This window comes from Sander lucioperca, chromosome 7 (genome assembly GCF_008315115.2).
Source record: "Sander lucioperca isolate FBNREF2018 chromosome 7, SLUC_FBN_1.2, whole genome shotgun sequence".
Lineage (NCBI taxonomy): Eukaryota > Metazoa > Chordata > Actinopteri > Perciformes > Percidae > Sander > Sander lucioperca.
In genome coordinates this window covers 23,485,066-23,511,217 of record NC_050179.1, presented here as the reverse complement: position 1 = coordinate 23,511,217, position 26,152 = coordinate 23,485,066, and the positions used below count along the sequence as shown (strand labels likewise).

The 26,152-nt window shown below is 40.9% G+C and overlaps 1 protein-coding gene across 2 annotated transcripts in view; it reads left to right on the top strand.

The window, feature by feature from the left end:
• cdh13 (cadherin 13, H-cadherin (heart)) overlaps nucleotides 1-26,152 on the top strand; it is a 413,558-nt gene that overhangs the window by 374,865 nt on the left and 12,541 nt on the right. Inside the window, exons 13-15 of one of the 2 annotated variants that reach the window (XM_036002866.1) lie at nucleotides 13,838-14,071; nucleotides 16,415-16,633; nucleotides 24,145-24,786. In XM_036002866.1, coding sequence (XP_035858759.1) covers nucleotides 13,838-14,071; nucleotides 16,415-16,633; nucleotides 24,145-24,146 — 455 coding nt within the window. In that variant the 3' untranslated portion in view covers nucleotides 24,147-24,786. Of the gene's footprint in view, nucleotides 1-13,837; nucleotides 14,072-16,414; nucleotides 16,634-24,144; nucleotides 24,787-26,152 lie in introns of those variants that run through there. The other variant, XM_036002865.1, reaches the window with a different exon arrangement.

Genomic DNA, 26,152 nt, shown 5'->3' with positions numbered 1-26,152 from the left:
GTAGGCTAAAACAGCCAATGGACTCAAGTGCCCGAGTCAGAGGCATGCAGGTTCAGTTAAAAACCAAGTTTAATGATTTCCAAGATTCAAAGTTCAGGAGATCTGAGATCCAAACAGGCAAAGCCAATGATCCAAAAGCCCCATTAACACCTGGTATCGTATCTGAATCATTATCTGACTGGCGGACTTCAACAAACTTGGATGCCAAAGAAAGCGGTATGGCAATGTTGGTATGTCAGTCAGTTGGATGTCAATGCCAGGTGAAAATGTGGTCACAAAGGCAGCCAAATTGTTTGGGCCTTTTTCACAGCAGACTGAGTACATCCCAATTTCCTTATTTGATCGCACCTCGCATAATGAAGAATGTTCCAATACTCTACCGACCGAGGGGGAATCCCGGAGGAGACGAGCGAGAACAAACAACCCCTGCTTTGGGAATTTGTTAGTGATTGGAAACTGCAGCTGATCAGACTGCTCTGAAACCAAAGTTTTAAATGGAAGTGGACAGACAAATAACAGAACCACCTCATGAGTATTATTTCTCTTTTAATAATATAGATTTTATTATAGATTGTATTTGTTTTTTGATTCACCATCTAGTTAAAAATAGTGGATCAGTGTTAACAGCAGTAAAGTCCATTTACACACTGGTTTGACAGATCCGTGCAACAGTATAAATACAAATGGTTTTTTTATTATTTGGACAGTGTAGTATGTGCAAAATACAAACTCCAAACCATCAAAAGTCGATACAGAGCTGTTAAAGCCAGCTGACAACTAATCCAGCTGTGCTGTGGTTATCAAAAATGGCTTTCGCTTGGGATGACGGTTCAAAGGAAAGGACATCTCATTTCTGTAAAAGCTTTTTTTCTCGATTCCTTGCATCTTCAGTGGGAGGGATTAGATCCAAGCACCAGACGAGAGTGAGGGAAACTCAGATGCAATTAAGGGAATTGTGATGTATCCAGCGCCACTTGCGATAGTAGGGAAAGCACAGCTGTCACTAATAACATAACTTATAACATAATAACAACTGTAATGGTCCCAGTAAACCATGAAAGTGAGAAAATGGGCTAGTATGCGCAACACCAGAACCCTGAAACCAAAGCAGCTAAATGGAATTCAGCCATCATTCATCTTTATCGTTTACACGTGTGCTTTGTCTTTCAATTTGTCTTGATGTCTGCTGTGAAAAAGGCCTATAGACAATCTGGGAATGGGGAACAGGTGTAGGCAGGGGGAGAACAGGTGCCTGTATAGGGCCTTTAATTATTATTGAATGTGCAACTAATCTTTGGTTTATTGCTGTTTGCACAGCAAAACGGCTAAACTGTTTAAAAGGAGCTTTTATAATTTCAGTTTGGCCCAGTAGGCCATTAGATCTTGCTTAAAGGTCCTATGACATGCTGCTTTTTGGATGCTTTTATATAGGCCTTAGTGGTCCCCTAATACTGTATCTGAAGTCTCTTTTATATAGACCTTAGTGGTCCCCTAATACTGTATCTGAAGTCTCTTTCATATAGACCTTAGTGGTCCCCTAATACTGTATCTGAAGTCTCTTTCCCGAAATTCAGCCTTGGTGCAGAATTACAGCCACTAGAGCCAGTCCCAAAACGAGCTTTCCTTAGGATGTGCCATTTCTGTGTCTGTAGCTTTAAATGTTATAGAGGAGAAGAGAGGGGGGGCAAGGTGGAGGGTGGGGGTGTGGCCTTGACCAGCTTGCGGTCGTAGCTCATTTTCTAATGGGCGGGCCAAATTCTCTGGGCGGGCAAAGCCGAGAAAGGGGAGTTAACCTTTCCCCTTATGACGTCATACAGGGAAGATTCCAGATTGGCCCATCTGAGCTTTCATTTTCTCAAAGGCAGAGCAGGATGCGATATTTTTTCTCCCACTATGGCCACGCCAAGACCCGCCCTTCAATAGCTACTATTGGCCAGGCGTACATGCTTACACAAGGCAACTTAACCTGATTTGTACAGGTCCTGTCCCCTGACAAATCGGCTATCCTAACCTTAACCACTCGAGGTGAAATGCCTAACCCCAACCAATCAAGCTGTTTCGTAGGGCGGGTCTTGGCGTGGCCATAGTGGGATTCGTAACTCTGTGAGCAGGATACCCAGGGCTCGGTTTACACCTATCACCATTTCTAGCCTCTGGGGGACCATAGGCAGGCTGGGGGAACTCATATTAATGTTAAAAAACCTCATAAAGTGAAATTTTCATGCCATGGGACCTTTAAGTGCTGTTAAGTAGTGTGAGTTTAACAAACTTACTATTTTACTGGAGGTCTTGTGTTTTTGCTCCAACAGCCAATCACAGTAAAAATCCTGAAGCAAAGTTTTTACTCTGGAAGTGGACCAAAACAAGAAATCTCCCAAGGAATAATATTTTGGTGTTTAATTAGTTCAAAAAGAGCTTGCCGTGTAAGCCTTCTACCCCCCTAGCAACTGATAACCCAAACTCTATTCTGAAAGTAATTTACCAGACTAGCAGCGATGCACCTGTCCCCAGCACCGCTTCTCTCCCCGAAGTCATCTCTCTTAATGACTTGTGCCTATTGTAATTGTCTCTGGCTGGTTTCATTTACAGTTCTGATCAGCCAATCAGATTAGCATGGTGTCATGTGATAGTGTTTGCTGAAGCCCTGAGGAGACTGATGAGTGATGGCTCAGAATGAAGTGGGTTATCTGAAGGGAGTTTTAACAAGGTCTGGGACTTATACCGTGGCAAGACAGATAGAGAGAAACTGGAAAACACAAAACCAGATATGAACGGCTTTCTTCGGCATGACAGAGAGTGCACAGGATGGAAGCAGCTGCTCATTCCAGGAAATGCACTGACTAGAGGAACGTGAAGTGGCATGTGTGACTCTGGTTTGATTGTAAATGCTGAGATTGCCATTAAAATACATTTACAATCCATAAAGTATCAGGAGTTTTTATCACTTTGTAATTTATTGTAATCTAAACTTTGTTATCCTTTAGTATTTAGTTTCTTTTAACTGGACTATTTAACACCATTTGGACTGAAAGAGTGAAGAAAACGCCAATAAAGTTCATAAAATACACTTATCTTGTGAGGTTTCATCAATATTTGAGTGATCAATATTCACTCTTAAAAAATTCAAAGCTAAACCAGTCTCCAGTGTATTTCATGTCAGATCCACAAGGGCTTTGTAATGTTTATCTTGGTGCAAGTTGTTTTATTTTCTTTAAGATAAAGTTGTGCTAAAATTAACCAAACACAATTTTTCAAACAATTCCTATCTTTCTTATTTTGCTTCCGAGGGAAAAAAACAAGATCTATCTTACAAGATAGAGAGAAAACAAGATATTTTAGAATGCTTCCATAGAATTTCATTTCTCAAAACTGTACGTGTTACCAATTTTACTTATGCCATGTTTACCTTCTGCTGCCTGATCTAAAACACATACAGTAAAATTACTATAAATTAGTTCTGTTGTCAAACGTAGCTTTTTTCATCTCAGGACTATTGCTAAACTAAAATCCTTCCTCTGTCGTAAGGACTTGGAGACTGTTATTTATGCTCTTATTTCGTCTCGTATTGACTACTTCAATTCCTTGTATTCTGGGATCTGCCAATCATCTTTATCATGCCTGCAGCTTGTCCAGAATGCGGCTGCTAGATTGTTGACTGGTACCAGAAGGAGGGATCATATCGGTAACACTTCACTTGAAGGTATCTACATAAGAGTGACATGACATTGTAATGACACTGTCATGACACATGAACCCTAACCCTAACTCTAACCCTAACCATAACTTGTCATGACCAAAACCGAATGACACTTAGTGTTATGTCATAAACGTGTATGACTTGTTTATAATGTTTATGACACGTTCATGACAGTGTCGTGTCACTCTTATGTAGATACCTTCAAGTAAAGTGTGACCATCATATCTCCCCGATATTGGCTTCTCTTCACTGGTAACCGGTCAAATATAGAATCGATTTTTAAGGTAATGTTACTTGTTTTTAAGGCATTATGTGGATCGGCCCATTTATATATTACTGATCTCCTTACCCTACATCACTCCTCCAGAAACCTAAGATGGTCTAATCAGTTCCTTTTAGCTATTCCACAGTCCCGGATGAAAACAAAAGGGGATTGTGTCTTCTCCGTTGTGGCCCCGAGACTCTGGAACAAACTTCCCATTCATATTAGGTCCTCCTCTACTGCCGAGATCTTTTTTTTTTTTTTTAAGATTATCTTTTTGGGCTTTTCCGCCTTTAATGGACAGGACAGTTAGGTGAGAAAGGGGAGAGAGGGGGGGAAGACATGCAGGAAATCGTCACAGGTCGGACTCGAACCCTGGACCTCTGCGTCGAGGCATAAACCTCTATGTATATGGTCGCCTGCTCTACCAACTGAGCCAACCTGCCCACCACTGCCGAGATCTTTAAGTCTCATTTTTATTCTTTGGCGTATGATTTAGTTTAGGGACATTTGTATAGAAGTGTGTTGTTTGTATGATGTTCATTGTGTCTATATTTTTATTGTCTTCCTTTGTTTTTATAACATAACTTTGTACAGCACTTTGTTCAGCCTAGGTTGGTTTTAAATGTGCTCTATAAATAAATTGACTTGTCTTGACTTGACTTGACCAAATCAGTATATATCAGATACAGGACTCTGAGGTGTAGAAGGACTCGCTTTGGCAGACGTTTTGTCACTTCTGCCATACAACTGCTGAACAAACTATCTCGCTGACTTTGTATAGATCTGGTGTCGTTGCCGTAAATGTGGTTGTTTCTATGTGTCTATATACATTTTTTTTATATGTTGGTGTATTTGTTGGTGTATATTGTCATGTGCATGAAACTGGCTGTGAAAACACATCTCCCTCATGGGACAATAAATATCGATCTCTCTATCTATATGAGCATACATGTATATAAGTTTTGATAAGTGTTTCTTGGTTTTGTGTTTCGTGTGTTTGGCTTTTTACTGTGTGCTGTTTTTATTGTCTGTGCCTTGATTCCTCTTCTGGTCGAATAATGCTGCACCAGCAGACTAGCATTTAGACACAAAAAGGAAGAAGTACCCCAGTGTGATAGTATACAGATTACTTAACATAATGTGTGATCATTGTGGCTCATACTGCTGCTGGATGTGTCGAGTCGTAAAACAGTTTAAACAAGAATGGAGTCAGGAAGCTGTTTCAGTAAATGAAGAGAAATGGGATGGCTCAGTATAGTGCTGTTACTGTATCTCCAGGTCGTGATAAAGAGTAAGGTATTTTCTGTTTTGCTAGCAGACACTGAAGTGAGGCGGAATAGATTTAACTAGATTACAGTCACATTTTTCTGGCATGGCAGACACTTAATATAATCGTATAATTTTCAAAATCACTCCCCTTCAAAGCTCCTCTCCTCCCGTGTCCACCTCCTCCTTTTCTCATTTATTTGGTCTCTTTCTCCTCTATTACCTTGCTATAGTCCACCTGTGAATTAGTCTTCCCGATTGTTTTGCTGCAGCATGATGTATTGTGACATTTTCCAATGAGCCATTCCTCATACGCGATAGCCCTGTTCCCGGCTTCCTCTAGCCCCTGCTTGTTGTTATTTCATTTTCCTTCATCATCCACTTGTATGTGGCCGAAGAAAATAATCATAGTAATAACAATGCTGAATATTTCCAGCCAAGGGCATCATCCACTGGTTGTTTGTACCTAGACTGCCCTGGTGTTTAATGGTTGTTCTAATGAGAAAAAAAAATGTAGCCAGATAAGAATAGTCTTGTTTCAGTTTTGTCCTTGGTGACAAACTCTACAAGTGAGTTTTTATTATTATTATTTTTTTTATCCTGTGAATTTACTCTTTGCTAGAGCACTTGCCCTATGCTTGCCAGACTTATTTCACAGTAAGAAAAACTGATCAAATGTATGACTTTGCCAATAATAAAAAATGGAACTGGCTGTACTTTTCCCACTCACCTCCTCTTATAAAACTGCACTGCTACAACACCTCCCCCCCCCCCTCCCCCTCCCCCCCCACCCCAAGTGGAAAGACCAAGTGCAAACAGATCATGGATTTTATGCTCACCATGCCATGCTGTGGCAGAAATTGGTACATTTTCAAACCGCTGCCGGTCACAACCCTGCCTTTCCCTCCTCTTCTACAACGGTGGGGAGAAAAAAACAACAAAAAAACGAAAAAGAAAGCAATAACAGCAGAAAGTGACAGTCAGACATAAAGAGAGCATTGGCCTGAAGGCAAAGCATAGGGAGCAAAAGAGTATCTGGGGGGTAGATAGAGAGATATAAAGAGAAAGCAGGGAAGAGAGAGAAAGAAATTTCAGTTTCAGCCTGTAGCTGTGGATTAGCCCCGACTGCCCCAGGAGTCAATCAGTCTGCTTGCTCCTCTCATCTGTGGGCAGACGGGAGAATAACAGGGCTGTCTAACTGCCAGCCGCGGGCAGGTGGAGGTGTCGGGAGTAGTGGTGGACGATGGAGAAGGAGCAGGAGGGCAACGCCTAAAGTTAAGATGTTGGAGGTGATGAAGTTGGCACTGGCAGAAATTCCTCGAAGTACATGTTTTGCTGCATTCATTCTGCATTCCCACTGTAATATTAATTTAAATGTTCCAATAGAACAACTTATTTGTCTGTAAAACACATCATGGGCCCTATTTTAGCGATCTAAGTGCACGGCGTGAAGCGCCTGGCGCAGGTGCGTTTAGGGCGTGTCCAAATCCACTTTTGCTAGTTTAACGGCGGAAAAAAGGGGCTGTGCGCTGGGCTCATGGTTTAAAGGGTTGTACTTAGTGTCTTCATTAATTTGTAGGTGTGTTTTGGGCGTAACATGCAATAAACCAATCAGAGTGTCATCTCCCATTCCCTTTAAAAGCCAGGCACGTTTGGACCTTGGCGCATTGCTATTATGATGGTGGATTTGCACCGTAATATTTTTATTTGTAATCTTTTGCATGTTTGTGTGCTGCTGTGCTTCCTAGGCGCATTTTACTAATTTGCTGTTAAAATAACAATGAAATGCTGCGTTATTGACTTTAGACCAGGTTTTTGTTGGTCAATGGCGCGATCACTTCCCGCTGCCTCAAGATAACAATACTCCAAGAATTCACTTGAACACACCTCCCTGTAAGACCAGCACGCCCATGGGCGCAAAGATGGGTGCAGGTGCATTTGTTATTTAAACGACGCGGGCGCTGGACGGGAAATTGACAACTGTGTCGGTCTTAAACTAGCAAAGACACTTGCGTTGGGCTTTGCGCTGCGCCGGGTGCAGGATAGGACCCAAGGTTTACTCTTAGTTAGAATCATCAACATTCAGCCAGTCCCCAAGTGAAACCAAACGGCCTCATGATATTAGCCAACCTTTTCGTTAGCAGAACAAAAAGGCGCAGGCGCTGGATGGGAAATTGACAATTGCATCTGTCTTAAACTAGCAGAGACACTTGTGTCGGGCTTTGCGCTGCGCTGCACCTGGTGCAAGATAGGGCCCCATGTGGAAATTATATCCACTTTCACCCCGACTATGGTCCTTGGATTATCTGCATGGAGTACTTTCATAATGGTTTTATTATATCCAGAAATAAATAGTGTTTTCAAGTGGACATTATGTAGATCCCCTGTGATACAGTACCAGCTCATATATATGTGTTCTTTAACAAATCACTTCAAAATGGGATTAGATTTCATTAGTTGCCTGGAGTTTTAAATGTTTCAGTATTTTGTCAGTAGTCTGGAAGCACAACGCCTTATGAGTGAGATGATGACTTTTTAATTTATCATAAGTGAGCAGAAATAAAGTAAGTTTCCAGCTGCCCCAAATCTCTTTATCGTGTATCTTCATCACCATCAAAAGTTCATTGTTTAAAATATAATTAATAGGGCATCGTTACTAAAGGTGCTATAATCAATATTTTTTATATTTAAAAACAGGATCACATGACATTGTGTGTGGGAGGGGTTGCTCAGTGATTAACCCACAGAGAAGTATCCCCAGGTCCCCCTCTGTGTGAGCTACTGCATAGTACTGTACATACAGTGGTGCAATGTAACTAAGTACATTTACTTACTGTACTTAACTACAAATTTGAGGTACTTTTCATGCCACTTTCTACTTCTACTCCACTACATCTCAGAGAGAAATATTGTACTTTTTACTCCACTACATTCATCTGACAGCTTTTAGTTACTAGTTACTTTACAAAACACATGTAGTTTATATAATATGATATTTTATTATAAATTAAACTACCCAACAATGTAACGGCCTACAAGTCCAGCTGAAATGATTAGCCGATTAAACCCATAACTGTTTGGATTGTTTTCAGTTTCTAAAATGGGAGGATTTTTCTGCATTGAGTACTTTTACTTTTAATACATTAAGTACATTTATTTATTATTATTTAGGACGGAGTTAGGACTTTTGAGGCTCTGACACACCAACCCTGACACAGTCATGACACATGAAACCTAACCCTAACCCTAACCATAACCATAACTTGTCATGACAAAAATCAAATGACACTTACTAAAAGATGTCATAAACATTTATGACTTGTTTATAATGTTTATGACACGTTCATGACAGTGTCATGTCACTCTTATGTAGATACCTTTGAGTAAAGTGTAACCGAAATGTATACATGGAGGTTGAAACCTCTCTTAATAACACAGTTTGATAGCTTAATGTCACAAATACATTTTTCACACTAAACAACTCCAACAAGATAATGAGGGCGCAGGGTTCTTTTACACGTTTTCATCACCCTGAAAATTATCACAGCAAATCCTCCCATGTCCCTTCTTTCTTTAACTACTTCACTTTGTATGTACTAAGTGCCTAGCACGCAGAGCTGGGTAGACGTGTTGTAGCGGCAAAGATCTCCTTTAGAAACTTGCGGCGTGTTCAATGAGAACTTTAGTGACAAAGCGGTGTGAAGTAGAGGCCAGCAGACAAGCTCCATTGATGCCGTGGCAGGCTGATGATGACATAGGCATGATGCAATGGAGATAAGGAGGAGTTGGAGAAGAGTCGAGCAGAGAATTAGAGTGATTAGGTGTGAGGAGTATTCATTTAGGAAGACAAACAGCTTCATTTAAAGCTAGCCAAGCACAGAAGACGGCCTCTCCCACTACAAATTGGTTGAAATTTGCATCTTTTCACTGACGGGGGGGATCCGAGCCCCATCCTCTCTCTCTTGGTCTCACGTCTCGAGTGATAATAGATTATCTAAGGTCTCGCCTGAAGAGCTACTGTCTTTGATTTGCTTTTCAACACATTTTCCGTCCGCTCTTGCTAAAGTAATTCCTCTCTGCTCTTGATCTGCTTCTGATATTGTCACAGTCGTACTTATCAACAGTACGGGCTGTTTGCTCTTTTGTTTCATTCCTTGACTGAGTACAGACAAGTGCAGAGATAGCAGTCATTTCACGTTTATTATACAGTAGGAGTACCAAACTCGCTACCATTAAATTTGATTTCTCCCTATCTCTGCCAATCCCAATCTTCTGATGGCTGTACTGCTGAGGATGGAATTAAAGTTTTGAGCATAGTAAACAAACAGATCTTGATGATTATATTATTATATTATATACTATATACATTTCTCTGCAGATTGATATAAAGCAGCGAAAATGTTTTCGCTGCAGGTGACAGTCTGCTCCTGCCATCCATCTTTTTTTTTCTCTTGTGTCTTCTGTTCTGAATGAAAATCTTGTTGTTATATTATACACCCAACTACAACTTCTGGATAAGTGTCTCTAAGGGTATATATAAAGTTGGATAACTGGCATTATCTTTGAAAATCAGCCCCTACTCATGCCTTTAAGGTTTCCACTACACTTGACATACAGTACGTTGATGCATTTACATAAATAGTAAATATTTAGCACTTGGATGCTTGCCTCTACTGCTCTGCCAGAGGGATTCAGCAGCCTGGGCAGCACTTTATGTTGCTTCTGTTTAAGAGGTTCTGTGTGGGTGAATAAAAAGCCTCAGCATGGAGATGAGAAATGTATTTGACATTTCTGTTATGTAGCCTGGGGTATTTTCCAAGGTAAGCAGTTCCTGCACATATACAGAGAGAGGACTTGCATTATGTGGGGATAACTCTATTGCAGTGCATGTTTACAACAATACTTTGTGTATATGGCATCCAAATGAAAGACATTTTGAAAACCAGTGCTTGGGTCAATGTAAAGACGCAAAGTGTCAAAAGATATTATCAGTTCCTAATTGTATTACAGCAGCATTCATTCAGGCATCCAGTTGACTGTTCCTTAAAACCCTCCCCTGAACAGAGATTGGCTAATCATATCTTAGCAACCTTAGCTAGACACGTTTGACCTGTCGAGCTTTGGATTTCTCCCAACACATCCTCATACCTAAACGACAGAATGACATAAAGGACCATTCTGTTTTGTTCTGTTCTGTGGCTGTTTTAAACATGTGACCATAACACGTGACCGTGGCGTCCACGTTGTCATGTGGCGATGTCAAACACATTGGTTAGATCTTATCCTAAAATACTTTGCTCTTGTATTGTTAAAAGGGAAAACATACTGTTGTATAGGTATGTAAGTTAAGTAGGGAGTCAAAGTCAAGTTAGAATGACCAGTCTGATCTTACATTTTTCTTCATTCTAAGACTAACTAGCTCTACAGTGTAATACAAGAAATACTTCTTGATCTCTGTCCTCTCCATGGATCATCAGCTGGTGATGATGCTGACATTTTGTCTAGGATATGTCGCTTTAGCCGCATTCGTTTTAGCACAATATTATGTCGCAGTCAAGTGCCTCTTCAAAGTAGGGCAGCTCATTCTGTCAGGTAGGAAATTATCAGACTGGCCTACTTCCTCTATGAATGTAGTTTAAAGTAGGATAGGCCATTTTATTATGTAGGAAATCTATCAGAAAGGACTACCTCCTTTATAAATGTAGTCTAAAGTAAGGTAGCTTATTCTGTCAGGTAGGAAATAGCCATCAGAATAGACTACTTTCTCTACAAATGTAGTTAAAAGTAGGGTAGCTCATTCTGTCACATAGTAAATATCAATCAGAATGGACTACCTCATCTATAAAGGTAGTTTAAAGTAAGGGATCTTATTCTATCAGGTAGAAAATATCTATCAGAATGGCCTACTTCCTCTATAAATATAGTTTAAAGTAGGCAAGCTCATTCTGTCAGGTGGGACATAATAATCAGAATAGCCTACCTCCCTTATAAATGTAGTTTCAGTAGGGACGCTCACTCTGTCAGGTGGGAAATATATATCAGAATAGACTACTTTCTCTATAAATGTAGTTAAAGTAGGGTAGCTCATTCTGTCAAGTGGGAAATATAAATCAGAAATGCCTACCTCCTCTATAAATGTAGTCTGGAGTAAGGTAGCTTATTCTGTCAGGTGGAAATATCTATCAGAATGGCCTACCTACCTTATAAATGTATAGTTAAAGTAGGAAAGCTCATTCTAACAGGTGGGAAATATCTGTCAGAATGGACTACTTCCTCTATAAATGTAGTTAAAGTAGGGTAGCTTGCGTGGCTGGGTTGTCTCAGTGGGTAGAGCAGGCGCACATATGTAGAGGTGTATGCCTCGACGCAGAAGGTCCAGGGTTTGAGTTCGACCTGAAACGATTTTCCTGCATGTCATCCCCCTCTCTCTCCCCCCTTTCATATCTAGCTGTCCTTTTCATTAAAGGCTGAAATGCCCCCAAAAAAGCTTTAAAAAAAAAGTAGGGTAGCTTATTCTATCAGGTAGAAAATGTCTATCAGAATGCCCTACCTCCTCTATAAATGTAGTTAAAAGTAGGGTAGCTCATTCTGTCAGGTAGGAAATGTACATCAGAATGGACTACTACCTCTATAAATGTAGTGTAATGTAGGGTAGCTCATTCAGGCAGGTGGGAAATAATAATCAGAATAGATTACCTCTCTTATAATGTAGTCAGATTTGAGTAGCTCATTCTAGCAGGTGGGAAATATCTATCAGTATGGCCTAGCTCCCTTGTAAATGTAGTTTAAGACCTGTTTTACAAGGTTCTCATTTTCAGTCATTATTTAAGTCAACTATTTATTTTATTATTTAGCTATAGCTGGTAAAACTGTTGTAATTTCGGCACCACCAGCTTATCTTTCTGAAATTAGGAACCCATTGTTTTAAAAACTACTTGAGTGGTAAATCCACATTTTAATTCAGTGGATGAGAAAGCTTTATTTTGTTCATATCTGATTACAAAGATGTTTTGTAGATGATGAGGCTCTGACCAAACCTGACTATTACGAAACTGGACTAGATTTTTCTCTTCTAAGTCTTGTCATATTTTAACTTTAAAACATCCCAGGGATGTTGCCTCATTAGTTTGTCCTAAAAAGTCAATTTTCACCTAATCAGCATTTCACCGTGGGAACATTTCCTGCTTAATGTATGCAGCTTGCTCTAACAGCACCATAAAAAACCCAGAGTGGGTTTTATTCCATTGTCACTTGACATTTATTGCACATATATCTTGACTTGTTTTTTTATCTTCTCTCTCTTTGCCCTAAATTGTCTGCAAATATTATTTTTTTTTACCTTGAAAAGGTGGAGGAGCACCATTTTCCAATTACAGATCTTGTCTTTAGGTGTTAATTGCTGACTGACCTCTGGAACTGTTGTGGATGCCGTGCAAACTTTTTTAATAAACTCTAATCGCCGTAAAACAGAGAGCAGTAATAGAGAAGAGCCAAGCTGCTTTTTAACCCAACATCCTTCAATAAGGTGTAATCTCATAGGAACACAGAAGCCGGCCACGGGCCAAGTCAAAATGTTCTCTTGAAAAAGACGAGCCACTGTGATTCATACTCTTCCGGCATTTAAATGACACGTTTGTGTTTCGATGTGGGTCGAATTAAGGCCCTGACACACCAACCCGACAGCCGACCGTCGGCAGAAAAGGCAGTCGGACTGATCAGTCTCCCCGAGGTCCAAAAAGTGCCTCGGAACACACCGAAGCGACGCCGACTTGAGCATACGTTCTGCGTGTGCGCAAGACGTAATACGTCTCCATAACAGCAGGCGGCGCTAATCTGTATTGTCGCCCAAAAAATGAAAACCGGAAATGAGGAACGCGTCACGTGGGTCTGGTTTCTCCAGCCGACCATAATGGCGGCTCATTCGGAATACGATCTTGTATTTTATGAAAATAGTTCACCGAAAGGTGTTTCTGAAAACATTTTAAGCGAGAAATAGGCCATGCAGTTGCTGAATCTGTCTTCATTTCAGATCGACAAAGGTCAGTTTTAAAGATTTTCGTCAGATTTTGAGAGGCGTTCATCGCTCATCCCGCTAGTCATTCCTAGCACTCCACCAATCTGATTGGTAATTGAGTCTGACTGCCCGCCCTCCGATTCAACCTGTCAAATCGGCCAAAATGAAGGCAGACAGCTTCCCGACGGACGACAGCACGGAACACACCGAACAGACTCGAGTCACTGACCTCGCCAGACTGTCCAACGGCCGATTATCGGGTTGGTGTGTGAAGAAAAGAGCAGGATGGATGAATGGATTTGTATTTTTAAAAAGCATCAGGTCTTGGATTTTAGCTGAACACATTTCGACATGGCAGAATAAAAAAACACTTAAAGGAGAATTGACTTTAGAATTATCATGAGTACAGCGTGTTTTACTGCAGCCACATTGCGTTATTGCTCTTTTCACATCTGCCCAGATCCTTACTGTTCACATTCTTCACACAATGATGAGCATTCAGACCTACAGCAGTGCACTAAATTGTGCCGAGTAAATCAATCAACACTTTTGTATTTTGCTTCTCCTAATATTTGTATACTTTGTGTGTTTCCAGGCAGCCCTCCAGCCACAGGTACCGGCTCATTGGTCATTCACCTGGAAGACTACAATGACAACGCCCCCTATGTGGTACCATCGGTAGCGCGAGTGTGTGAAGACGCCCATGATATGAATGTGGCCATAGTTGGGGGGCGGGACAAGGACCTGCCGCCCAACGCTGCACCCTTTAAGATAGAACTGGGAAAACAGCCCGGACTAGATAAAACATGGAAGGTTACCAGGGTCAACTGTGAGTATTTTATTTTGAAAAGAGATTTGTATGCTCTGCAACCTGAAATAAAAATAACTGTTTTAGGCAGAACAATGGAGTTCAATAACAGAAACTGTTTCAACTATTGACTAACAACAATCAATACATATTTCGTACATTTGTTCACTAACAACAACCTTAATAGAACACACCACAGCTCGTTCTATCAGTGGATACGAGTCACTTTTTTTCTTTTCTGTTATTGCGCCCTCACTGTGTTTCTTTTCAAAAAGAGCTTTGAGCCCTCACAGAATTGCCAAAAGGCACCCTGGGGATAGGGATAAAAATAAACGAAGAAAAAGAAGGTATGACATGGGTGAGAGCTGAGAGGGAAAAAGGTTTTAACAAAAAGTAAATTTCATCGCAAATACAGTCCAGGGTCAATTCACCTGAGTACAATTGTACTGTAAAACCTGTCACACAGTGTTTCTATGAGTCCATGCTGAAAGCAGGTAGGTCTTAACTAATACGGACCCCTTGATAAGGATGAAGAGTAAAATAATACAAGGATGACTGAGAGGAGGAGGATAGGCAGACAACCAACCAAGACATTGATTCGGGGTTGCATGACCAGCAGCGCTGTCTGTGTGTGTTTGAGTGACAGAGCAGAGCTAAAACCTGCCTAGAGGTATTAGCTGTGACTGACAGCGGGAGAGGGAGGTACAGACACTCCTCAATCACCACGGCTGCAAGAGACAGATAGGGCCAGCAGAGAAAGAGCCCGCTCCCAGTGAAATGGACTGCCACTGTGCTTGTGTGTGTGTGTGTGTGTGTGTGTGTGTGTGTGTGTGTGTGTGTGTGTGTGTGTGTGTGTGTGTGTGTGTGTGTGTGTGTGTGGAACCATAGGAGAGTTGGTGGTTATACCTCGACAGGATATATCTCTACAAATGCGTAATAACTGAAGTTATTGCAACAACTATTTTTAATCCTTCTTGCTACTTATTGTTTATACATTGGTTTTTGAACACTAATAGAGACATTTAAAATTACATTATATACGTATATACATTTTCAGACAAATCTTAAACCTATAGGTAAATGAAATTTTGAATCTAGACTTTGTTTTCAATTATTTCTTTTAAAATGATAACGTTAGTCAGTTTTATTATACAGATGGGTGAAAGATGAAAGAAATAGTTCGACATTTTGAGAAATGCACTTATTGGCTTTCTTGCCTCGAGTTATATAAGAAGGTCGATATCACTCTATGTCTGTAGGATAAATGTGAAGGTACCACCAGCAGCCAACTTAGCATAAAACAACTGGCAAACAGGGGAAACAGCTAGCCTGGCTCTGCCCCGAGGTAACTAAGTCTCTAAAGCTCCCTAATTAACGCGTTACATGCCCTTTGTTTAATTCAAACACTGAAGCTGCCCTGGAGGCTTGTGGTGGAACAACACCTTACTGAGAAATGTAACATTGGTTTTTCCGTTCCGTTGTTTGTCACCAATCTGTATGTGTTGTCACCATGTGCCTGAAGTGTAACGTGATAAATGATGAATGAATAAACAGATTGGCACAATTTCATGATCACAACACATGTACAGTATGTACAGTGTGTTTAAACTAAACTACCCGTGGAGGAATCTGTCTGACTGTACTGTTTTGCCTTCATCGCTTGCTCGCTTGAGTAACGTTAGTTAGTAATTTTGTGTACTTGCACACTTTATATTTCTGAGAATTTTTTTTGGGGGGGATGAATGACCCACCTGAAAGGTATTACTCTATCGGAAAAAAAATGTTATTACAATATCGGTCTCGACATTATTTGTCAAGTTATTACATTATTGTGTTTTATTACATTTTCAGGCGTTATCACATTTTCAGGAAATAATTGTAATATTGGGTGCTACACAGGGCCTCTGCATTTCTGAAATGTTTACCGCTGCCTTGTGACATTGTTTTGAGCACACAGTTGGACAATGTACATTTTCTAATTAAATGCAAAACTAAAAGTCACCTTACTTGGAGTTAACAGCCGGGGCAGACAAGTAAAATTTGCAGCTTTGCATATCGTGGCACATTTCAGCATGAAGTGAACAGCCCCCTGTCTTTTCTTTTGTGTCTCTTAAGGAAGTTGAAAGTGTGATGCAACAGATTGTAACAATCTTACGCAACGTGAGTGGTGCCAATTTTTGCACTTTGATTGTCACGAATGGCTTGAGGCATATAAGTTTTGTGTTATGATACACATATTTACTTCTTTGCTTTGCAAAGTGGGCAGCGGTCGAATGCAAAATGGATGGACACAACACAGCGGAATGGGTGATTTATTATTTTATTTATTATTGACCTCCTTCTTCCTCTGTGTGTCCCCTACAGCCACACACTCCCAAATCATGCTTTTGCACAGTCTGAAGAAAGCCAACTACCAGCTCCCATTGCTCATCACTGACTCAGGGGTGCCCCCTTTGTCCAACAACACAGAGGTCAAAGTTCAAGTGTGCGTCTGTAAGAAGAACAAGATGCACTGCAGCTCCGCCCACTCCCACCGCGCCTGTCTTCTCGTGCTGCTCGCGACACTCCTGCTCGTCCTACTCTGTAAGTACACAACCACAACACACAATCAATGACAACTCGAGATGATGCTTTATTTGCTGGTTTCCTTGACTTTTTGGATAGGTTTAGTCAAAATGGAAGCAATTTATTGTACTCAGTGAATACAAGTCATGTAGGTAAACAAGTGTTTTTGTGCATATTTTTGTAGTTTATTTTGAACATATAAAAATGTATATATATATATATATATATATATATATATTAGGGCTGTCAAAATAACGCGTTAATTTCGATTAATTAATCTGAGAAAAAATAACGCGTTAAAAAAAATAACGCAGATTAACGCAGATTAATCTATTCCATATTGACGTTTGACCCGGAGCCGTTCTAACCACCATTCGACTGTAAAATGAAGGAGGGAGACGAGAATGTGCTGCCTGGATCATTCTTCCTGCCAACCCTGGCTACCGAAATCTGGTGCCACTGATATGTCTGCTCTTCTCTCTGATGCTCTGAAACAGACGATACAGGCAACACAAACACCGCTGCATGTGACGGTAGTTAATACTATACTCGACAGCAGCTAGCGTTAGCCTACCGCTAGCTAGTTAACACTATACTCGACATCAGCTAACGTTAGCCTACCGCTAGCTAGTTAACACTACACTCGACAGCAGCTAACGTTAGCCTACCGCTAGCTAGTAGCTGGATTAAACACGGTTACAATGCTGACAGCTAACACTGAACGGTGTAAAGTTTGACTGTGTTTTACTGTAGAGGACTGTGACTCAACAGCGGGATGTAACAATCTGCAGCAGACGGTGCGTTCAATGAAACTGGTAAACTACAGCTTCGTGGTGCATTTGAAGTTATTGTAAATGTCCTTGGTGGTTGTTTTTGTCGTTCAACAGCAATTTACTAGTGAAATAAGTTATTGTTATTGTTATACATTATTATTAAATCATTTAATTTTGACCATATGGCCTTAGCAATAAACAAGCCGTTCTTTAATGTCACCAACTGTTGTTTAGTACCCTTTGTTTTCTTTTCTTTTTTTACTTTCTTAAAAAGTATCGGTTCAGGCACCGTTAATTATATATGCGATTAATTTCGATTAATTAATCACAGAGTCTGTAATTAATTAGATTAATTTTTTTAATCGATTGACAGCCCTAATATATATATATATATATATATATATATATATATATATATTAGTGCTGCAATGCAAACCCATTTTAACGGCGTCAATTTTTTTACCGCGAGATTAACGTTCTTTTTGGCATAGCAAACTTTGTAGTTTTTTTCACATGCTGTTGCAACAACTAGTAACGTTAGAAAAACTACAACACCACACCGGATGTAGCTAGACCGGAAACAAAACAACAGACACACCGCACACACTTGTTTGGGCTTGTGAGCCGGCCAAAGAGTAGTAGGCTAACAATACATTTTGAGTGGATGGTGAGCGCGAGACGCCGAAATGGATGCCAATAAGATTCTGAATGGAAAGTTTACTTTTAAAAAGTTGCCAAATGGTTCCATTGACAAGACAAAAGTGATCTGTGTGTTTTGTCGTTGTGAACTGAGCTATCATCGCAGCACATCCAGTCTGAAATACCACTTGATGGCCAAGCACACAGCTGATGCCAATTCTCTCCCCCTCGTCAAAGCCAGGCCGATCCACTTTCCCATGTTGATAAAAGCATTAAAATGAGAAAAGCATAATGGGACAAAAAGAAATCAAAGGGACATTTAGAATAGATAAAAATGTGGGATTAATTGCGATTAAATATTTTAATCGTTTGACAGCACTAATCTATATATAATACAATTATATATATAATACAATTAAAATAACAAGAACATGATAAATAAGAACATGTACATCTCAGCACAATCTTCCAAAATTATTGTAAGTGATTCAAATAAGAAATTCCCATGTTCAAAAAGGAGTAGGAAGAAATTAAAAAAAACTTTTCTGGTCCTACCCCCTTTTTCTATTTTTATCCTTTAGTTAAATACAAAACAGTTTGATGCTTCACTTATTTATACACCGTATAGCTATCTACCTACACTCACATAAACACATGCATACACATAGACACAGATGCACACATACATGCATACACACACACATTTACACATTTTTTTTCTTTTCCAGCTATCTTCTTCGTTTCCGTCTATCTATATCAAACCAAATAATAACCCATCCAAACTAGACTTAGTATATAAGCCCAGGAACCATACAGTCAGTATACAATACTAACTATTGTGCACATGTACTGATACACTGTTTGCACCCTTTGCATTCACGCATTTGACAAGTGTGCTTTTTCACATCCGTCTTGCAAAAGTAGGCCTATGTCTTGCTCATTTCACATTTCTGTTTTTCTTTTCTTTGCCGCCAAGCCCAGGGAACGCCGCAGGAAATCAAACTTGAATTTACTTCTGAATCTCTCATTTAAGCTATTAGCGATAGCATGAATAATTCAGCCTTCTCCATTCACAAAACAAACGTAACGCAGGACGTCCAACAGCTAGTTCGGTGGGGAGAAAAATAATTTGCAACTTTAAAGCCTGAGACACACCAAGCCGATAATCGGCCGTCGGACAGTCTGGCGAGGTCGGTGACTCGAGTCTGTTTGGTGTGTTCCGTGCCGTCGTCAGTCGGAGGAGCTGTCGGCCTTCATTTGGTCGATTTGACATGTATAATTGACAGGGCGGGCACTGCCGGCAGTCGGACTCAAATAACCCATCTGATTGGTGGAGAGCTAACCCGGAAACGGAGAGCGGAATGAGCGTGACTAGAGTCTCTCAAAATCTGACGAAAATCTTTTAAACTGACCTTTGTCGATCTGAAATGAAGACAGATTCAGCAACTGCACGGCCTATTTCTCTCTTAAAATGTTTTCAGAAACTATTTTAGTACAATACGAGATCGTATTCTGAACGAGCCGCCATGAGTCTGTCTTTGAATTTCCGGAGAAACCAGACCCACGTGACGCGTTCGTCCAATCAGCTGCCGGTTTGCATTTTTGGGCGACAATACAGATTAGCGCCGCCTGCTGTTATGGAGACGTATTACTTCTCGTCGCTTTGGTGTGTTCCGAGAAAGAAAAAAAGAAATGATGGGGAAAGGAAAAGCGATTTGTGTTGGACTCTGAAATGTTTTGTTGAAGATCGTCAGAAAAATCACAGTCATGTCTCCTTTCCTCTCTCCAGCTGTCTTTCATGTCTTTTTGTCCAGCTGATCGTTACATCTTTTTTTCCCCCGCTCTCACGTCCCGTTGATCACTCTCACTTGTGTGTTTTGTCTGTTACCTGTCTCTCATCCCTCGGCCCTCTCTGCCACTGTTTCTCCTCCGCCGTACCACATCTGCTCTTTTGCTTTCTCTCTGTTTAGCAACCAGCCGCACTCTCCCCATAATCCTTTGCTTACAGGCAGAATCTCAGCATCTCATCTTCTCATTTTCGCTCGGTATCTGTGCATCACAGCGTTCAGCATGGCCCATCGGTCAGCCTTTGGCTATGGATCAATTTGTCTATTGATGCATATCTTTTCTCCAAACACACATTCATAGCAGATGACTGTGCTGTGTACGGGAAGGCTTTGTTTTGGCGAACGCATCGTCTCATTCTCTCGTGATGCAGACGGAGCACTTACCTGCAACCTCGGTTGAAAAACTCTTCACAGGGACACAAAGTGTAAAAATTGAACTGACAACGCGTGGCAAGCAACAGCCTAAGCACACCACACTCCAGCATTGATAGCCCATTAGTCACAGCTTCACTGCAAGGCGCTAATCGCGAGTGTAAGCTGATGCTGTGTCAGCGTTCGCGGGCGAGCGGCCACCTCTCGAAAAAAGTTTCATGGCAGCGATCCCGAGAGCATCCCAGCTGGAACAGTCAGTTAGCTTGTCACGCTTTCCTTTCTAAGAAATATGTGGTTATTTGTCGTTGCCATGGTAGCAGCCGCAGCGTCTGCACTAGAAAGCATGATAATTGGTTGACGTGCCAAGATGACATTAGGAGAGTCTTCTCCTCAGATGTCCTTTTTACTCTGAACAGCGCTAGCATTCATTACTCTACTGTACAGTAAAAAGTGCAGTGATAGAGGAATTCATTAGCCAAATAGCTGCTCCAGATGACAGATTCTTAAGCTGCCTGTTTCTGTGCCCGTGTACACGTCCATTCATTTAGACTGGAGCACGTTTGCGGAGTCAGAACAGACATAACAGTGAGCGCTGTTACCCTGGAGCTCGTAGGTTGGAGTACAGAGAGAGATAGAAAAACAAGGACTGTGTGTGTGTGTGTGTGTGTGTGTGTGTGTGTGTGTGTGTGTGTGTGTGTGTGTGTGCGTGTGTGTGTGTGTGTGTGCCTGTGCGTGTGCGTGTGCCTTTGCGTGTCTCACTTGGGAATCTCAGATAATATTACAGCTGGGCAACAGAGGTTCCACCAATTCAGACACAGAACATCTCTCAACACCCACACACACACACACACACACACACACACACACACAAGCGCCCAGAGAGATGACTTCTGCTCAAGCTCATCACAGAGACCTGTGCTGGGGGACAGATAGAGGGGACTGATCACTGCAGTGTATAGTCAGATAGTCTGACAGAGAGGCAGAGAGGATCCTGTTTCAATTCCCTTATCTCCAAGCTGAACTCTGACCCTGCAGGAGAGAGATGAGGGGAAGAAAAATGGAAAGAGCCAGAGGGAGAGTGTGGGGAAGGGAGACGAGAATAACGTTGTGGAGATTAAACTCTTCTGTTTTGTTCTGTTTTTTTTTCGCCCACCAGGCCAGATGGCCATGCAACAGATCCGTTTTCTTTATCTCTCTTACCTTTCCCTCCCTCTATTCTAGCTCCCTTTTATCTCTTAGTCCCCAACCCTGTCTACCAAACATTAAGTTCATCTTCAAAAAAGTAGCATCAGTTTAAAGCTCCCATGGCATGAAAATTTCACTTCATGAGGTTTTTTAACATTAATATGAGTTCCCCCAGCCTGCCTATGGTCCCCCAGTGGCTAGAAATGGTGATAGGTGTAAACCAAGCCCTGGGTATCCTGCTCTGCCTTGAGAAAATGAAAGCTCAGATGGGCCGATCTGGAATCTTCCCTTTATGACGTCATAAGGAGAAAGGTTACCTCCCCTTTCTCTGCTTTTGAAATTGGCCCGTCTATGAGAAAGAGAGAGACAGCATGGCTTGCAAACAAGCGAAGCATGGCAGTTGGTCAAGGCCACACCCCCACCCTCCACCTTGCCCCCCCTCTCTCCTCCTCAAAAGCTACAGACACAGAAATGGCACATCCTAAGGAAAGCTCATTGTGGGACTGCTAGTGGCTGTAATTCTGCACCAAGGCTGAATTTCGGGAAAGAGACTTCAGATACAGTATTAGAGGACCACTAAGGTCTATATAAAAGAGACTTCAGATACAGTATTAGAGGACCACTAAGGCCTATATAAAAGAGACTTCAGACACAGTATTAGGGGATCACTAAGGTCTATATAAAAGAGACTTCAGATACAGTATTAGGGGACCACTAAGGCCTATATAAAAGAGATTTCAGATACAGTATTAGGGGACCACTAAGGTCTATATAAAAGAGACTTCAGATACAGTATTAGGGGACCACTAAGGTCTATATAAAAGAGATTTCAGATACAGTATTAGGGGACCACTAAGGTCTATATAAAAGAGACTTCAGATACAGTATTAGGGGACCACTAAGGTCTATATAAAAGAGATTTCAGATACAGTATTAGGGGACCACTAAGGTCTATATAAAAGAGACTTCAGATACAGTATTAGAGGACCACTAAGGCCTATATAAAAGAGACTTCAGACACAGTATTAGGGGATCACTAAGGTCTATATAAAAGAGACTTCAGATACAGTATTAGGGGACCACTAAGGCCTATATAAAAGAGATTTCAGATACAGTATTAGGGGACCACTAAGGTCTATATAAAAGAGATTTCAGATACAGTATTAGGGGACCACTAAGGTCTATATAAAAGAGACTTCAGATACAGTATTAGGGGACCACTAAGACCTATATAAAAGAGATTTCAGATACAGTATTAGGGGACCACTAAGACCTATATAAAAGCATCCAACAAGCAGCATGTCATAGGACCTTTAAGTAAAGCCCATGTAATGACGTTTTAATCAACATTATGACAAAACATTTATATTAAATGTTTCTCGAAAATGTTCACTGTCAATGTATTTCATTGTGTTCCCCCTCATAGCTAATACAACACATTATGTTATGGTTCTGTTTGGCATAATCATAAAAGTACTTGGTTAAATTAAGGGAAGGATTGTAAATACGGAAAAAGTCAACATTGACTTGAAACATAAGATGGGAAACTTAAGACTTTTTTCCATTTTTAACCACAACCAGGATACTTACCTAACCTTAACCAAGTGTCCTACTGTAGTAGTGCACTGTGGCACCCTGGGGTGGCAATGCTGCCAAGTAAACTCAAACCAGAGGGGGGAAAAATCACTAACAACATGTGGGGTGCATGATGTGAACTCCTGTCTTCAGTGGTCAGTCCATGTGATTTCTGTGCAGAATAAGGATGTCACACGTCCTGGATGGATAAAACAAGATATTGTCAGTAAATGCAATCGAAGCAGTGATTACATTTTCCTTGGCAAACCAAATTAGTAGTGTAGTGTTCTTGGTTCTCTGCGTCTGATACGTTTAGGTATGTAACACAAGACAAAGGCTCTTTTTAAAACCCTCTAGAGGTCATCTTATCTACAATCTCTGCTGCAGTTAGTATTTAGTGTGTGTGTGTGTGTGTGTGTGTGTGTGTGTGTGTGTGTGTGTGTGTGTGTGTGTGTGTGTGTGTGTGTGTGTGTTTTGACTGGGTAATGTATTTCTGTGTATCCTATTGTTGTGATGCGTTTCTGGGTGAGGCTCGAGAGGAGGGAGAAAATGACTACAAACTGATAATGCCATCTTGACAAGTACTTCAATTCCCTGAAACAACTGAAGTGATTTACATTCATATATATATTCTACAGACAAGACAGAAAGTGGCAAATCAGTCCGAGAGTCTACCCTAAAATGAGTCAGAGATTTGATGAAACAGGTGGATTTTTGTAGAAGAGAAAGATCATCTCTCTTTCACGGACAGATCTTCCTTCGTTGTGTGTTTTTACTGTAAGCCAAAAGAATTCCAATGATGTGTGGGTTGGGAAGCCTGCTGGTTAATATGGTGGGGAACTGTACTATTGCTGGATCTCACCTTTCCATCCGTACCTCAAACCTAAAAACCTTTTCCACCGACTCCTTCAGCAGTACTCGGCTTAGCAACAGTACCAAAAGTAAAGCTACATCCTTACTGGCTTTCTGTCCTAGCTCTCAGCCATAAAACACTCTGCTAGGGTTGCTTTTCAGACCCTTAAATAATGTATGTAACCCTGCAGGACAGAGAGGGAGGGCGAGCGTGTGCCTGTGTGTGCAGAGTGCCAACATATACTGTGTCTTCTAATGCTTACGAGACCTTTGTTTGCTGTTGCAGGATTGGCAGCTAAATCCCCGGGCTTTGCAGGGGCCTACTTTCACTCCCCTCCATTGTAAGCCTTTCTTTTGTGATCAATGTGCCATAGACTCTCACACACATCCACTACACACACATACACAGACAGATTACCATAAAGTAGGGAACAATTACAGTATTATCCTACAGTTCTGGAGAGGGAAATGCTTGCAGATATATAAAGCCCAAACACACATACACACTCCGATTTAAGGTGTTAAATGTCCATGTGAAAGCATCCATTGTTCACCTGAGATAAGACTTCCTAATTGGGCAAACTAAGTGCAGTCAATACGTGCTCCCATAGGCTGCGGATGCACACAAAAAGGACAGCTACTCATAAGAATGATTCCTAATTTTAGAAGTAATTACAAGGAGGAATCGCTGGCAGCACAGCTCACAGGCAGTAAACCAACACAGATGACCACACTGCCCCCTATCAGTGCACATGTGAACTGATGTGCACTGTACAGTACATCTATCTCCTGGCAGCAGCCTTACTGTTGCTCAAAATTACATTCTCAAAGTTGATGATTTGTGGCTGGAGGCAATTTCTTTCCAGTTTTGGACAGTATGTAAGTAATGTGTATTTTACACATAAAGGTGGTGTGGACATCGCTGGACTTTTGAGATTAATATGTTGTTGCTAGTCTCGCTGTGTGTGAATGTGGCTTATGAAAGATATAAAATAAAATGATATAGTGAAAATCTCTGGGGGAGCGGATGCTGATGCTCTTACCCTTACTTCTACTTCTTCTCTCACTTACAGTACATAAGCTCACACACACACACACACACACACATACGGTATGCACACACATTTCATCCTGCACTGCACCAATTCACCCTGCATTTGCTCAATTTAGGAAGGTCTAAGAGCTCAAACCACTTGGTAAAATCTCTTCCATGCAGGATTACGGGCTTCAGCTGCAGATTTGTCTGTAGTTGTAATACACTGCACAGTGCCTCTCTGTGTTTCTCTGTAATTTCAGCGAGAGTAATTATGTAATTCCAAGAGTAAAGGAGCGAGAGAGAGTGAGTGGGTGGAGTAAAAACAAAACATTTACCCTTAAACAACACACAGCTTCCAGCACAGATGCCACTAATTTACCTCCATCCTCCTGGGGGGTTTTAGTCCACACTATTCACTATTCCTCCTCTCTGATCCCTCGCTGCTCTCCGACAGCCACTTCTCCTCTTCCTTCTCCAGCTCTACACTAATCCCCTCCCAGCTATAGAGACAGGATGTTTAGGGGCTTATTTACTCTTGTAAAAATATGGCTTTTTCACAGCTTCCTTTAAAGAGACCTCACATTAGAGTGATGTGTATGGTCCATGGGTTGTTTCTGCCTTCAGATCAAGCTGTCAAGGGTTATTGATCTTTGAACTGGGATATGAACTGTCAGGTATTTAAAGAGGAGTATCGTTTCTTAAGACAATAGTCTATAAGCAATAAAGCTATCACTCTACAAAACTGGACTTTTAGAGGCCTTAACAAAGTACAGTATGAGCTATTGACAAAATACATATGGACAAGTTACTAATTCTCCTAGTTAACACCTAGCAATGGCTTTGATCTGATTCAAAAATGTAGAATCCCGATGCTAGGACATAATACCTCACGTTAATATGTAAACTGTCAACGCATTCTCATGAACGGGTCCGTATGATATCGTACGAAATTAGGAGACCACCTATGTAGGGTGGCACGATATTGACAAAATGTGATATTGCGATATCAATTATGAATAGTGCGATATCAATATTAATTTCGATATTTTTAAACATATGTAAAATTACAAATATTATGGGAAAATGCAAATCAAATACAACACAAGGTTTATTTCAATTGACAGTCATATTGGACTGGTCCAACATGAATAAATAAATAAGGACCATGTCCACAGAACAGGACATGTTTTACTGGTTGGACAGTATAAAATATATAAATAAAGACCATGTCTACAGAACAGGACATGTTTTACTGGTT